We start from the raw sequence: 16,153 nt of genomic DNA, 5'->3' as shown, positions 1-16,153 counted from the left end.
CTGCAGCAAAACGGGGTGTGCCAGGACCGGCCTCGGAATCAGCGGCAGGTGCGTAGATGGCCCACCTGGGCCTTGTTATAAGCAGCAGCCAGTAGGAGAGACGGGGTTGGAGCTAGAGCCAGAGCGCGAGCGAGAACAAAAGAGAAAAAGACAATTGCTGGAAAGCAACTGAGAGACTTAATGAAAAATAAAACAATATTGTAACCCTGAAACAGGCTCTCATGTCGGTGCTTGGTGGTCTGAAGAAGCCCCAGGAGGGCAAGCCCCACACTAACCAATAATAAATAAATAACTTCTTACCATTAACGCAACTTCTTGAACAGGTGCGGTAGAAAATGGATGGATTAAAATGCATGAGAATGTTTTAGATTTTGCTAATTATTTTGAACACTGTGATTACAAGTGGCATTATTCATTACTTATCATGTTAAGCAGTGTCAGCTCAGATTTATCCGAGAGCCAGATGCAGTCATCAAAAGAGCCACATCTGGCTCGCGAGCCATAGGTTCCCTACCCCTGCTCTAATCAGAGCAAAGAATTTTTGGTTGAAAAAAACAAAGAGATAAAGTAAAATAATGTACTATGTCACCAGTTTTTGATTCATTAAATTGTAAAACAGTGCAAAATATTGCTCATTTGTAGTGGTCTTTCTTGAACTATTTGGAAAAAAAGATGTACAAATAACTAAAAACTTGTTGAAAAATAAACAAGTGATTCAATTAAAAATAATTATTTCCACTCATAGAAGTAATCATCAACTTAAAAGTGCCCTCTTCAAGGATTGTAATAGAGATCCATCTGGATTCATGAACTTATACTAAACATTTCTTTACAAAAAAAGAAATCTTTAACATCAATATTTATGGAACATGTCCACAAAAAAATCCAGCTGTCAACACTGAATATTGCATTGTTGCATTTCTTTTCACAGTTTATGAATGTATTCATATTTTGTTGAAGGATTATTCAATAAATATATTCATAAAGGATTTTTGAATTGTTGCTATTTTTAGAATATTGAAAAAAAATCTCAAGTACCCCCATTTGAGAACCACTGCAATATGTAATTTATACATGAACTGGGGAGGAGATCTTGCCCCAAATGGAGGAGTTCAAGTACCTCGAAGGGAAGAGTGGATCGTGAGATCGACAGGCGGATGGATTGGTGCGGCGTCTTCAGTAATGTGGATGTTGTATCGATCCGTTGTGGTGACGGAGCTGAGCCGGAAGGCAAAGCTCTCAGTTTACTGGTCGATCTACGTTCCCATTCTCACCTATGGTCATGAGCTTTGGGTCATGACCGAAAGGATAAGATCACGCCGTGTGGTGGGGTTCTCCCTTAGAGATAGGGTGAGAGCTCTGCCATCCGGGAGGAGCTCAAAGTAAAGCCGCTTCTCCACATCGAGAAGAGCCAGATGAGGTGGTTTTGGGAATCTGGTCAGGATGCCACCAGAACGCCTCCATAGGGAGGTGTTTCGGGCACGTCCGACCGGTAGGAGGCCACGGGGAAAACCCAGGACACGTTGGGAAGACTTGGTCTCCCAGCTGGCCTGGGAACGCCTCGGGATCCCCCGGGAAGAGCTGGACGAAGTGGCTGGGGAGAGGGAAGTCCGGGCTTCCCTGCTTAGGCTGCAGCCCCCGCGACCCCACCTCAGATAAGCGGGAGAAGTTGGATGGATGGATAGATGAACATATAGTCTAACAAAAAGTATATTTTTAAATTGCACAAAATATAGTACAAAAACGATCGATTATTTTGTCATTTAAGGCTGCTCAACACATCGGGTTTCTGTACGGTTTTAAAATAAATATTGTATTTGAATAACTGTTTTGATTTGTATGTAATCTTTCATAACTTATGAAAGATAGCGTTGTTATCCTAACCATTGTATGTAGACCACATTGCTTAGCGGAGTTTAGTGATGCAAATGCATGTCAAGTTGATCAACAGTGCTATAATAGTACTGAAACGAAGGCTAAAAGGGCATTAATAGGAGCCTTTAAAAAAAAGAAAAAGTAACTAGTTAATTTTCACAGTAACGCATTTCATTTTGGTGTAAGTAACTAAGTTACTTTTGACATAAACTGGTAACTAACTAGTTACTGGTTTTCAGTAACTAACCCAACACTGTTCATAAGACATTAGGATTAGAAAAAAAAGACATAAAACCATAGCAACAGTGACGGCGTGCACCACCATAACTGCAATAAAGCAAGTTGACAGGTCTTCTGGTACCGATCGGGTCGTGACACACTTCGCAGTCCGGAAGCATCAAAAAGGCTCTGGAAGTACTCCCAATAATAACCAAATCTGTCTGGCGTTCCTAGTAAAAATGTAACTGAAAAAAAAAAAAATGCAGCTGTATGAAAATACAAACTTGAGTTAACGTTCACCCTTGTGTTTTGGACTTAATTTTGGCGACAAGCTGTCTATCACTATTGTTTTGGAGACATAGATGTCCATTTTGGTATGTGTAGGACTGTTATAATATAAACCTAAACTCACCATCTTGTTTTGAACATCCTTTGACGTCAATACTGTCTTTTATCACTATTGTTTTGGTGACATTAATGTATTTTGGTATGTCTTGTTCCTTTAAAGAATAATGTCTCCAAATATGTAACCAAAGTAATCCTAAGAATGGTACAAAAGGTCAAATTCTTGAAGATATACTTGTCAATTATATTACACATCATTTTGACAAAATTTCCCTCCATATCCTAGTACTCGGCCCCCGTGAATACTTGTTTTGACCATGGACTCTTTGACCCAGTAAAATTATCTACTTTTTTCCACTATTGAGAGAGTAAATAATTCATCGGGGCTCACTTTTGCAGGAGCTTACATGTAGAGCTCCCGCTCGTGGTGCTTATGTACGCAGTCGACAACGCCTTTGCAGGAGTGAGACCAACGCTGTAACATTTACATGTGACCGGTTTAATACTCGGGGAAACTTCCAGAAGACCCGACTTGTGAATATTCAACGAAAGAAGGCATGTACAGTCTAACAAATGGTAGACATAGTGATGTACGGTAACCAAGCGGAACTTTTTTGGCCTAAGAAAGGTTTCTCATCTTTAATGAAATGTCTTAATCTACCTAATCTACTGTGGTTGAAACATGCAATGATGGGCAAAGGTGTGTAAAATCCAAAAGCTCACGTAATAAAAAAAAACATAGGGAAAATACATGTAAAGTATTTCGAGAACCACCAATAGTTATTACAATTTCAGAAGACATCACGTGTAAAGGCTTTAGAGCTGAAGCTGAGATCTAAGACTGTTGAGAAAGTGTGGAATCATGGAAAAGGATGGGCATTTTTGAGATGTTCTGAAGGAGCAGAATGTTGAAAGATTTGAATCGAATGAGAAATGTTGAGTAGTAGTAACTGTAATTCAGAGAGAATTTGTGTCGCTGAAAATGTGGAAGGGTAAATTTTTACAACGTGGAAAATTGTCAGCCTGAATGAACATAATGTTTGAATGCTGAGATAGTTTCAAAGGGTTGTGAAAACTGGAAGCGGAAAAAAGTCTCTACCCCAATTTGGAATTTTTGGCAAGTAACAGGAAAAGCTGGAATTTCTTAGTGCAAAAAACTGTATGAGCTTATGTTTTGTTTGTGGAATGGTCTGAATCGACAGAAATGTGACAGTATGACTTCTCCAAGTTCAAAAGGCATTTTTCTAACAGAGAATTTGACATTTTTAAAATAGTGGAAAGCTACAAGCTTGAATGTCTGTTTTGATGTTGAGGAAGTTTGCATAGGTTGACAAATGTGGAAGTACTAATAACTCTTTAGTTCAACTGAAATAATTTGTCCGGAAAACGTGGAATTCCTAAAACAGTGTTTTTGATTGTCGCGGAACGTTTTGGGTAAAGTTGGGGGAGTGATGTCAGCCCAAATGTGAAGAATGAGCTAATTTGACAGTGGAATCAGTTGAGATGGGTTAACATTTTCAGATGGAATTTTGTCATGGTAAACACAGTACATCGGAAAACGGGGGGAATAAATTCTGAGACAAAAGTAATGCATTTCAAGAAGCAGCTGTATTGGACTATAAAGGCATTTCTAATCCAGTGTCTCTAAGCTGTTTTCTTTATATTTCAGTGTAAAAAGCCTAGACTCTATAAGAAAAAGAAACCCAAAATAACATAAGAAAACAATCATCAAAATGGAACAAAAAAAAAATCCCCATTCACCAGTCATTTTAATTAAAATAGAAAAACCATTTCATTTTCGCTAACATTTTCCCTCAAAACATATATTTATCCATATATATATATATTTATATATTCATTCTCAAGGCAGTTGGTCATGGCCAAATTAATTGACCTATTCATGGCCATGTTTTGTTCCAGAAAAGGTAGAAAATATAGCAAATAATTGAAGACAAAGAACCAGCAAAAGCACAGTTTAGGACCACTGCACTGGCCGACAACAATATTTCTTTTCGACGGAAAAGGTGGTGGGGGTGTTGAGAGGGGAGTCTGTCAAGGCAGTGTGGCACACGCTCACACTTAACTCCGGATCAAGTGCAATGTAAAGAGAACACGTTTCATAAAACGACAACATGCCCCTCTTTCACAGCATTCCGCTTGTCCATCGGTGTCCATTTTTCTCGTCTCTCCTTCCCGGAGCAGTAAAGGCTTGGGTCTTCAGTCAGAGTTCTCTGATCTACTCCTAACGGTTGCTTTTCCTTCTTCCGATTAGAATGAATGGAAATAAACCAGCAGATGTGTGACAGATTGCAGTGTTTGAGCTGGGAGAACATTGTAAAATCCCAACATTCCAGCATCTTGCTGTTACAGTAAAAATGTGGCAGATACTTTTAAGCCCTGAATATTGCTTTAACAGTAAATGTGTCCTGTCAGACCAGGACGCATAGCAGAAAAAACTCCTGATATGAAAATTACAATGACGGCAAGCTGTGGCTGCGATTGATTCCCACAGAGAAAACGTTAGGATTAGGATGAAAAAACGACGGGATCATGAAAATAGGCAAGCCACCTGTGACAAAGCGGCATGGCTGCCTGAGGAGGCGGTTCCCTGGGTTATCATTTACAATAAGAGCATGAATGCACGGTGAAACAAAAGCAATGCTTGTGTGTGTGCGTGTGTGTGTGTGAGAGACAGAGAGAGAGAGAAGACAAAATGAGAAATCCCTGGGCAACATTATAGATGGCGCAGTAGAGCAAAGGTCCCAACACGCCTCCATCCATCACATCCCTCTGATACATCGCAACTATGTGCTTCTCTTTTGCAGCTCCTGAATGAAGGCTGTGAATTGAGAAAATGAAAGAAAGAAAAATTAGTGACAAAGGTATGGTAAAAAGTGTGCATATTGTTAAAAAATAGCAAGTTCTCCAATAGACGGTGTGTCAACTTTACTAAACAAACACCGTAACAAGACGTAAAAACTGTTAACATTTAAAATTATTACAGCCATGAAAGTCCAACATCAAGGTTGCTGCAATCAAATTAGGCGTGTCTAAGACTACTCTCTATCAAAAATACAAAATAGTTTGTTCCATCTGGATAGCGGCTAACCTGGCTAAACTTAACCTCACTTCCAACATGTCACACAACATGCATGTCATAACGTCATCAAAGCTTATTTTCAACCATTCCCTCGCAGCAGCTGCATTTTGCAACAAGGTGATAAAACCCAGGTAAAAATATAATAAATCTATCTGTGGCAGCATAAGAGAAAGGTCTGGAAAAGTTTCACTCATCCAAAGACCCTTGATTAAAGTTAGAAACAGAGGTGTCACTAGTTTTTAAAGACAAGGGGACACTTATCTTCCAGGAAATGCACCAATAATAATATAGTCATAATAACGATGTAATATGATTCATACTATCATAGTATTAATCTCTACTTTATACTCTGAAGTAGGCTAAATGATCAGACAGTTTATGTGATTTTAAATTAGTACTCTGACCACTTTGTATTGATTTTTATTAATTAAAAAAAAAAAAACCCTAAACACAACCACATTTTTTAGAGAGTTTATTTAGTTATGTTGATCACATCAATAAAAAGTAAAATACATAATTAAATTACATGTGTTTTAGAAATCTGGTTTTCATGTAAACATACCAAATGTGTGTGCTTGGGGTGGTGAGGTTTAGAGTGGGTTGGGGGGCTCAAAAGAAGTCTTGTGTATGCGTTCCAGAATTTGATACTATGCTCCTGACCACTAATAAACCACTATGTGTCGCAGAGAACCCAACACTAAACACTGTAAAGCTGAGTAAAGCTAAAGTTTAAAGTAAGGTTTAGAGGAATTGCCGCTTTCATGAAGTGGAACAAAAGCTGCTACACAATTGATTTCAAATAATCAGATACTAAACATTACATATCGCTCGCTATCCATTGCTTTCGGTCCCCTAGAGGAGGGGGGGTTGCCCACATATGTGGTCCTCGCCAAGGTTCTCATAGTCATCATTGTCACCGACGTCCCACTGGGTGTGAGTTTTCCTTGCCCTTTTGTGGGCCTACCGAGCATGTTGTAGTGGTTTGTGCAGCCCTTTGAGACACTAGTGATTTGGGGCTATATAAGTAAACATTGATTGATTGATTGATATACAATATAGTAGTGTTTTCCGACTTTTGAGTCATAGCCATATGATCATTTTTCATGTTGCCCATCTGACAGGCTCCAACAACACACTAATGTACCGCAGCACCGTGGTTGGAAATGACTACTATGATATATATCAAATAACACTATAGAGTAGCAAAATTATACATTCCATAATAATATATTTATTAATTATTTTTTCACTTTCAGCTTTTTCCAATCGTCTAAATCAGGGATGCCCATTACATCGATCGAGAGCTACCGGTCGATCGTGGAGGGTGTGTCAGTCGATCGCAAACCAAGCATTAAAAAAAATAAGCCTAAAAGTTTGTGATCTTCAATCTTTACTACGACGTCACTTTGGTCACTTGATTGATATTCACGGCACGACTTATGAGATGATGCTGGCTGCTGCCAGATCATTAATAAGAAAATATGACCGAGAGGAGGGCGAAAAACACATTTTATTTCAACACTCTCGCGCCGTACCTGCTGTCAAAACCCTAAAGACAGACTGCACAGTTGCTGTCTTCACAATAAAACCCCTGCTTCATCCTGCCTGCGCTAACAAAATTAGAGTCTCAGAAAGCTAGTGTGCACAAGTCAGCAAGCTACGGAGTTGGCCGTCAATGTATTTCTTGCAAAATGTATAAAAACGAGTATGGAAGCTGGACAAAAAAGACGCCAAAAACTAACCACTTTCATGTGGTATTGGACAGAGAGGACGACTTTTTTCTGCTCCATTCGAAAATGTGGACGTTATCAGCACTACTGTCGGATTCCAAACAATGCAAGTCATCAGAATCAGGTAATACACCAACTTATATTCTTGTCTTAATGAAACAAAATAAATCTATATGTGTTAAACATGTTTGTGTTAACATTAAACACCTTTAACGTGTTAGCAAAAACGTCTCTTTCATAAATAGTTAAATATAAATTATATATATGAATGAGGTAGATTCCTTCGACTTGGTCAATTGAAAAGTAGCTCGCCTGAAGAAAAAGTGTGGGCATGCCTGGTCTAAGTCAAACAATTGCATGAATGGTATGGGCTTAGTTTCCTGACACAAACCTGGCTAGAAATTCAACCCCTTTGCTACGAAAGGCAGACGTTTATAGCATTATACCACCACGTTTTTGAACATCTATCCATCCATCCATCCATTCATTTTCTACCAAAGATCCATAAGTTATTTAAAATATGTACTGTATAAAAAAGTTCTCTACTTTTGCACAAAGAGTTCCGTTTTAATAAATGCTTCACTCCAAACAGATGGCTGGTACTTGCTACAGCTGAGTAAATGTCCACTGTACGATGAAATACAGTATTTTTGTGTTCTCACCTCTGATGATTTCTTCCTTTACTTTATGAAGTTCTTTTCTCACCTCCTCGAGGATTTCCTGCGAAAAAAAAAAAACATGACAGAAAAATGAGTCACTTTGACCAATATTTTTTAAACAGTGTCTGTCATGGTCCTAAAATTAAAGTTACCTGTTTCATTTTCTCTAAGTCTGAGTCGTCTACTTGTCCGCTTGCATCATTACCGTTGTTTGCAGGCTTCACCCTGCACATTGACAGAACACAAATGTAAAAAAATGGGGCTTCCATGTTAAAATAAAGAAAAGAAAAAAAAGAGCACTGCAAGGACCAGATGCTATGGTGCTACAATATACAAAATAAAATATTATGCATCATTAGAAGTAGGAAACATTTTGTCATAGTTTTTAATGAAACATTAACTTTTTTTTTTACAAAATACCTACTGATATATTTGTTTTTCCAAAAGTACTACAAACACACTGTAAACTAAGTAAAAAAGGGCTTAACAGAGTCCTCGGGTTTTGACTGTCTGTGTGGCCGTGAATGTGCACAGGCTTAGTCCTGATTGGTGATTGCTTGAGCGAGTGGAAGGAAAGGAAAAGGGGAGGAGGAGGAGCAGGGGGGTGACGTTGTCTTCTTTAGCGTGCGACCCCTGCTGTAAACTAAACATGAATATGTCCCCAAAAAAGAAAAATCTCTCAAAATCTCAGAACAAAATAGGAGTAGTAGGGATACTAAAAAAAAAAAATTAAAAAAAACCATCGCAAAAAAACCCCTCAGATTCTCATCCAAACCGCGATTTAAAAAAAATGATTCCAATTCCCAATCAAATTTCGAAAATCCATTTTAAAAAATGTAAACAAAATGTTTTTAAATCAATGTGTGGATTAAAAAATAAAACAACCATTACTGATAGTAATATTATTAATGATACTGCTTGCTTTTATTATTTTTTGTTTTTCCTTTTTTTTTAGTATTGTATTAGAAGTAAGTGGTATGTCTTCTCAATGGTTATTTTAAGTATGGTAAACATGGGATTGGGTTGGAGTTGCTCTATTTTCTTTTATTAGATTAACATTCTGTGAGTTTTGTAAATAACATTTCTTAAATACATTTTTACACTGTGCTTATAAGTCATATGTAAGAACCAAGCAGCCAAGAGGAGCTCATGTAACCTGTTTTTAAAAGATTGTATTCTAATTTGCATTCCAATCAATACACCAAGAGAAAGTGAATTATGTTGATCAAGAAACAATTCGAAATCAAATCGTCACCTTAAGAATTAGAATCAAATCAAATCGTGAGGTGCCAGACTCCTGCCAACTATGCTCGCTTGCCTGTATGCCTGACATGTGACAAGATATTAACAAAACATGTCAAATTGAATGATATTTTCAAAACAAGCACTAAGCATATTCTTAAAAGTAGTATTTTTTTCTCAAGTAGACCTGCAAAAACTTCTCTTTGTTGTATTCTGTTGTAAGTGGTAAAATGAAATAAATAAACCAATCCATATCCTAGCAAACTGCAAAATGTGATTTGACCAAAAGGGGGTGGCACTGACCATAGAATACCCTACAGCAATGGACATGGCAAAACTGTGAAAGTGAGTGTTCTAAAAGTAAAATGCATTAAAGAACAAGCAAGGTGGGTGGAGTATGGCAACAAGCAGGTGTGGCAGCATGCATACCTGGAACTTTGGGACAATGAGGAGATGGAGTCCATGCTCTTGGGAATGGAGTTATTCCTGTTAGTGACATTAACACATGCACACATTCTTAGGATGGAAATGGTGGACTTTCCACATACAAAGAACTTGGAAAGGATGCGCAGTGATAAAGGGAAACACTCATGGTGAGTTCACACACACACACACACACACACACACACATACACACACAAATGCATGATGGCGATGACAGCCTGCTGATGATTCCAATGAATTACCTGGACATCGTTGATGATTTCTCCCACGGTCGTCTTATGATGTCTGACAAAGAGAATGGATTTAAAAGTGTGAATTTGCCGTAGAATAATTGTAGGCCACAGAGGCAAATCTTGACTACTCACCACTGTGACCTGGAGGTTCTGAGTCCTCCTGTGGAGAGCAGACAAAGACACAGTTTATTGTGAGTCATTTGGTAGAATGTGTTTCGTTTTTTTGGTGGATTGAGTCAAGCCCTTTTGTTTCCCTGTTGGACTGGTTTAATTAGCAAACAAGCAGCTACGTACATTGTCTTGTGTCTTTTGAGGCACCTTCTCACCAGTGTCAGCAGCTTTTCTCCTGATGTAAACAAGGAATTGTGTTTTAGACCAAAACAGTAGCAGAAAACGAGGGAGGAACCTTTTTGCCACATTGAACTGTGATCCCGCCCAGTGGTATCTACCTTCGAGCCAAGATGGCACTCATCTCACCCATCAGGTCACCGCCTCCTCCAATTGAAGAGTTGCTGCTGCGGCTGGCGTCTGCTTTGCCCGCTGGAGCCGCAGAGGATCCATCTTCTTGCTAAGAGCACAAAGTAATGTACACAAAAGTGATTAAAAGTTACATTCCAAGTTATTACTGTAAATTGACAAATCAATGCACAGTGTTGTGTATAGCTCCACCCGAACTGTAGTGACTGCTACAGTAACGAAAGGCTGTTGGGGCCAAATTTTCGTTGCATCACTAGCTAATAGTGTGTAAATAATAGGCTATATGTAATATATAAATATATATTTTGATTTCGAAAAAATAGCGATTGTTGAAGGACCGGAATTGAAGCTGTGGCATAATTGCCTACATGTTACGTAAAATGCGTAAGTAGTGTACAATAGTGAGTTGAAAAATAAAGTTAATGTAGATCCACGCTGATGTCCGTGTTTCCTCTACTTAAAAGCCATAAAAAGATTAGAATCCTCTATAATATACTGTACTATCCATATCTATTCATAAATTACATTACTTCATTTCATTTTCTCTGAAAAAAACTGTCACTTTCAAGGTGTGGCAACTTCTATATTATTTTGTAGTAGTAGTAGCAGCAGCGGCTTCCTTGTTCATTCATGGAATCCAGTGTACTTCCTTTGTTTTCACTTTTTTTTCACTTCAAACTGCGCATGCAAGTGAGAACGGCGTGGCAAAGTTGGGAGAGTGGCCGTGCCAGCAATCTGAGGAGGGTTACTGGTTCAATCCCCACCTTCTACCATCATAGTCCTTGGGCAAGACACTTTACCCTTGCTCCTGATGGGTCCTGGTTAGCGCCTTGCATGGCAGTTCCCGCCATCAGTGTGTGAATGTGTGTGTGAATGGGTGAATGTGGAAATACTGTCAAAAGCGCTTTGGGCTCCTTAAAAATGGGTAGAAAAGCGCTCTACAAGTACAACCATTTACCATTTACCATTTTTACCATTCAAGTGACGTGATCACTTTGCGGCCACAGTGGGGCCTGTGCGCCTTTACACTGGAGTGTTGTAAAGATCACATTTTACTTGCAGTGTAAACAGTCAGCTGGGAAAAAAATCAGATTTTGAAAAAAAAAAAACCTGAACGATTTGGGCCACTTTCGCCTGCAGTGTAAACGTGGACATAGACCACTTCGGGTGTGACAGACCATTGTTTTACAACCCCAACAAGTCTAGCACATAGAGAGGGCAAATAAACTCCAAATTGTTGGCATACAGAGAAACTAAAATTTAGATAAAAAAATAGATTGTGATTAAAAAAACATAACACGCCAATTATGAATAAATAATTCAATAATACAAAGGTAAGATGGAGGCAGCTTAGCATGTATTCACCTAATTTAGATTTATTTCATACACAAAACTTTCTTTGGTTTGCGGCCCTTTGAGTTAAAAGTTTTGACAATTGACATTCCTGCACTTTTGAACAGACAAGGCAACTCGCACTGACAATAGGTCGTTTTCATCTCGTCTAAATTGGGTGCCATTTCTCCTCTCTCCTGTCCTCCCAGTGTTCTGCAGCATCACTTCACTTAAACGCTGCATCACTGCAACCTTCCCAACATTCTTGTTCAATGATTATAACAACGTTGGTATAAGCTTCATACTCACTTTAGACGTCTTGCGAAGCTTTGCTCCTGCTAGGGCGGCCGCCAAGCCCCCGGCTCCTCCACCACCAAGACCCCCAGCTCCAGCAGAGGGCAGGGGTGGAGGTGGTGGTGGTCCTCCGGATGGGGGTCCAGCTGGCGGTGGTCCTGGAGGGGGAGGGACGCCAGCGGGCGGAGGAGGCCCAGGGGGAGGGGGAGGAGCCGGCGGAGGAGCAAGGCCACCAGGGGCCAATGGTGGAGCTGGAGGAACAGAGACTACTAAAAGATGTTAGTGCGTCTTTGTGGGACTTGGCTAGTATGTTCCACTTCTAAGGAAGATATGAACATTGTTGAATGATTATTTTTCCTAACCTGCTGCAGCTTGTCGCTCTCTCTCCATTCGCTCACGCTCCTGACGCTCACGCTCCTGACGCTCACGCTCCTGCTGTTCCAACCTGCAGACATAGAAGTCACAGACACATTGCACATATTATATCTCTTAAAGGGGAACTGCAAATTTTTGGGGGAATTTTGCCTATGGTTCACAATCATTATGAGAGGCAAGTACAAAAATGTATTTTTTTTAGGATTTTAAAGATAAAAAAACGCTTGAAAGATGCAGCTAATGGGAGTCACCGTTGTAGCCTTCAAAACCCTCTAAAACAACTTCAAAAGCCTCCAGCAACGTTTTATATACACACTGGTTATCCATTTTTTACCGCTTATTACCTGGGGGGCGCTGGAGCCTATCTCGGCTCCAATCGGGCGGAAGCCGGGGTACACACTGCAAATCTATATATAATGTAAATGTAGTAACAGACATGTTCATAACAATATGTAATATATTCAATATTTACCGTATTTTGATTATTTTAATCATTTCCTGGGTTTCCATAGCAACGCACGTCTGACTTCTGACAACAACTTGTGTTCCTACTTCCGAAATAAAACACGTGTGTGTTCTAATCATAGCAGACTTGGTAACAGACAACTAAGACGACTTTTTTTGAACAAATGAAGATTCACAACCTTATTTTTTTAAGCTAAATATACGAAAAATGAACTGCTGTTTATGTAAGTGAGAACAAGGAAGAGGGTGAAACGTTGGAGCAGACGGAAGCCGGGAGAGTGTGGTGAAATCGACTCGAAGCTACAAATGGCGCAATTTGAAGCTGTGCTATTTTCGACATAAATAGCGTGCTTACCCAAATTCAACAGGAAACGTCCCAGGTCAGCTGGACCAGACAAACAACTGTCCATCAAGTGAGTCATTATTAAATTGATCCTGATACACGCAGCACGCCATGAGTGTCCTTACAACTAGAGTGAATACGCTCTCTGCGAGCTCTGCTGTGTACAAACAAAACACGAAATGTGGGCTAATACATAACAGATACTAAATTGGTGTTTTATCGCATTGTGTTGTGCATTACAAACTCAAACGCGTTTTGTGCTGAAGTAGAAGCTAGCTTATCTCTTGACGTGGTTAACTTTTACGGCGAATACCGCAGCACACCGATGTGTCACTACAATAGAAAAATAACTGCCCACTGGTCGCTCTTACAATAACAATGTTGCAACAATTTGGTTATTATACAGGTTCCGGAACATAAATAAAGTATTATTGGCGGTTTTTGAATGCATTTTTAAAGTGATTTAGAGGTAGAATTGTTTGCTGCCATTAGCTGTATTGCGAGCCACAAAAAACGAGCTGATTTTTATATGTTAGAAAGCGGGAAAAAAAATTAATCTTTTGCATTCGTGTTTATCATAATGATTGTAAACAATAGGCAGAATTCCCCCCAAAAAAGCAGTTTCCCTTTAACAAGGGATGTCTTATACTGGGCTGGACGATTATAGCATAAATGACATAATTGTTTTTGATTGACACTGAAATCCCAATTAATGACTCGATTATTCACTAATTAGAAAATATGAGTGTTTGTTGTGCCCTGCGGTGCGACTTGTCCAGGGTGTACCCCGCCTTCCGCCCGAATGCAGCTGAGGTAGGCTGCAGCGACCCACGTGACCCCAAAAGGGACAATCAGTAGAAAAATGGATGGATGGAGTGTTTGTTGTACCACCAAAACGCAACTTTAAATATAATTTAAACAAACAACGGATATAAATTAGTTGGAAAAAAGTTTTGTTTGTCCGTTCAAATTTTAAACATTTCTGTTTTTTACCTTTTACACTTATTTTATCACCATATAGTGTGTGTGTGTGCCTTTGATGTCATAAATAAAAAATATTAAATGCAAACATTTGTGCAATACTTCTTTGGATGATTTTGACCAACATTTTATACAATATTTTTATTTTATATTATATTTTAATTCAAAGCACAATACATTTTGAAAATGTATCAGTAAGTGTTTCAGTACTTTATGCTTGCATAAGGTACATTTTTGAAACCTTTATTTTGTCTTGACGAGTAAAAAAAGAGACAACTTGAGGCTGTTAAAAAAAAAAAATAAGGGTGAGCATCTCAAGTTCTAATGGCAGTCCTGTTTGTTCAATGATCTTACATCAATGATGTCATCCACAATAACACAAGCAGGTAAGCTGTGTCATGGGGGTTGTTCTTGCTAGCATTAGCTTCATGGTTTAGTTGTCTTTTCAAGTGGCCGTCTCGACATTGTTTAAACTAGGACGTGTTTAGGGGATGAATGAGCGGTCCCGGACACATTATTTTCCAAAACAAATGTTCATTCTCCTCACAATGACAGCATTTCACTTAAGTCAATTTTAGACATATTCTGCGTTTAAAATCAGACTAAGTTTATTTAAGACACTATCCTCGGTTGTATTAACGCAAAAATGCCTTATTTTTCAAATCGAGTAATTAGGCATATTAGCACGGTGTTATCTAAAATGTAGCAACCATGGTGAGATCCTAAACTTCGAGTGGAGATGGTCTTGTTTTCACATACGCTCACTCATCCGTTTCACCGTCACAAGCTCAGGAATTTGTGCACTTTGCGCATGCAAGTAATCTTTTTTTTTTTTTTAATTATGTTTTTATAATTGTAAGAAGCCAAAATTGAAATTTGATTGTTTGTACAGCATTATAGTCTGATATTATATTCATTATCGGCCTATTACTGGCCAAATTTTTTGGAATGGTCATCAGGGGAAAATGGATAATTACTGTATATGTCCAATTTAATAATGTGTGTCATGTCGTAAACAGACAGCGGAAATAGAGTAAAATCAAATGGTATCGGCCCATCTCTACTTTAAGATCTCAACATTTACTAAAGAGATTCTGGCCCCTGTCCTGAAGAACTGGTAAAACCAACCAACATCATATGTGGTGTGCAAGTGACTATTCCTCCAAACAAGACCCTAGTTCCTCTGGTGGGATACAACAAACAAGCAACTGTCCAGCATATTGGACCACGTCCACTAATGTCATTGCAATGACCATATGCGCGGTCGCTACAAAGTAATATAAAGTCTACTGCACAGGTTGTGGTCGATAAGAAGTCCACAGATGGACTCTGTGGCCTAATTCGACTGCTTCAGTTCTCTTCAACTAAGTCCCTTCACCCCCACCACATCTGGCATGCTGCAGCAACAGCTGTATGCCACATACAATGCAAACATGCAGCCACTTGAGAGCAGACACCAAGGCTATTCAATTACATCATGAAGAGGGCCGCAGTTTCAAGAGCCCAAGGGCTCAGGGGCCGGGCATTGCAATGTGGATGTTTAGTCAGAAAGTGCCTCCGCAGGTTATATTTATTTGAGACTGTGTTTACTTACTTGCAAAGTAAACATCGGCTTTCACACTGCACTGATAATAAATCAATTATTCTGCCCTCGCTACTTGTTTACAGCGCGTGCAGCTAGTTAAAAGCATAAAGAAACCAAAAGTTGTGTGGAATATTGATGTTCCTTCTTTTGCATTCCTGTCCTTCCTCAGTTTTTTATGTCTTTACACTTCTTCCTTCATTTAGGTTTGTTAAACTGAAAATATAAACATAAAATAAACATAAATGAAACATGTCTATGGTGTATTTTACATAAATATTGTTCATTGTGTATAGAAATTACACAACATTTTAACACCAAACATTGTATGTGACTTATCGCAATTACACCTAACGTAGCATTGTTGTCCTCTACTAGTTAAATTAAAATGTATTTTTAGAGGTTTGATCGGCAGAGTTACTCTCAGGCAAATGTCCACATATACAAGACATTACAA

The 16,153-nt window shown here is 39.0% G+C and overlaps 1 protein-coding gene across 4 annotated transcripts in view; it reads right to left on the bottom strand.

Annotated features, from left to right (window-relative positions):
- Positions 1-4,028: 4,028 nt before the first annotated feature.
- vaspb (vasodilator stimulated phosphoprotein b) overlaps positions 4,029-16,153 on the bottom strand; it is a 57,704-nt gene continuing 45,579 nt past the window's right edge. For 2 of the 4 annotated variants that reach the window (XM_061878779.1, XM_061878776.1), the window contains exons 5-14: positions 12,313-12,395; positions 11,966-12,219; positions 10,297-10,415; positions 10,142-10,193; positions 9,980-10,007; positions 9,857-9,899; positions 9,600-9,656; positions 8,081-8,153; positions 7,932-7,989; positions 4,029-5,278 (exon numbers count right to left, since the gene is read on the bottom strand). In XM_061878779.1, the coding sequence (XP_061734763.1) occupies positions 5,244-5,278; positions 7,932-7,989; positions 8,081-8,153; positions 9,600-9,656; positions 9,857-9,899; positions 9,980-10,007; positions 10,142-10,193; positions 10,297-10,415; positions 11,966-12,219; positions 12,313-12,395 (802 nt within the window). In that variant the 3' untranslated portion in view covers positions 4,029-5,243. The remainder of the gene's footprint in view (positions 5,279-7,931; positions 7,990-8,080; positions 8,154-9,599; positions 9,657-9,856; positions 9,900-9,979; positions 10,008-10,141; positions 10,194-10,296; positions 10,416-11,965; positions 12,220-12,312; positions 12,396-16,153) is intronic. The other 2 variants (XM_061878777.1, XM_061878778.1) reach the window with 2 other exon arrangements.

The sequence above is a fragment of the Nerophis ophidion genome, linkage group LG18 (genome assembly GCF_033978795.1).
Source record: "Nerophis ophidion isolate RoL-2023_Sa linkage group LG18, RoL_Noph_v1.0, whole genome shotgun sequence".
NCBI classification, from domain to species: domain Eukaryota; kingdom Metazoa; phylum Chordata; class Actinopteri; order Syngnathiformes; family Syngnathidae; genus Nerophis; species Nerophis ophidion.
The sequence above is the reverse complement of the archived record's forward strand: the minus strand, read 5'-3'. Positions and strand labels throughout refer to the sequence as shown.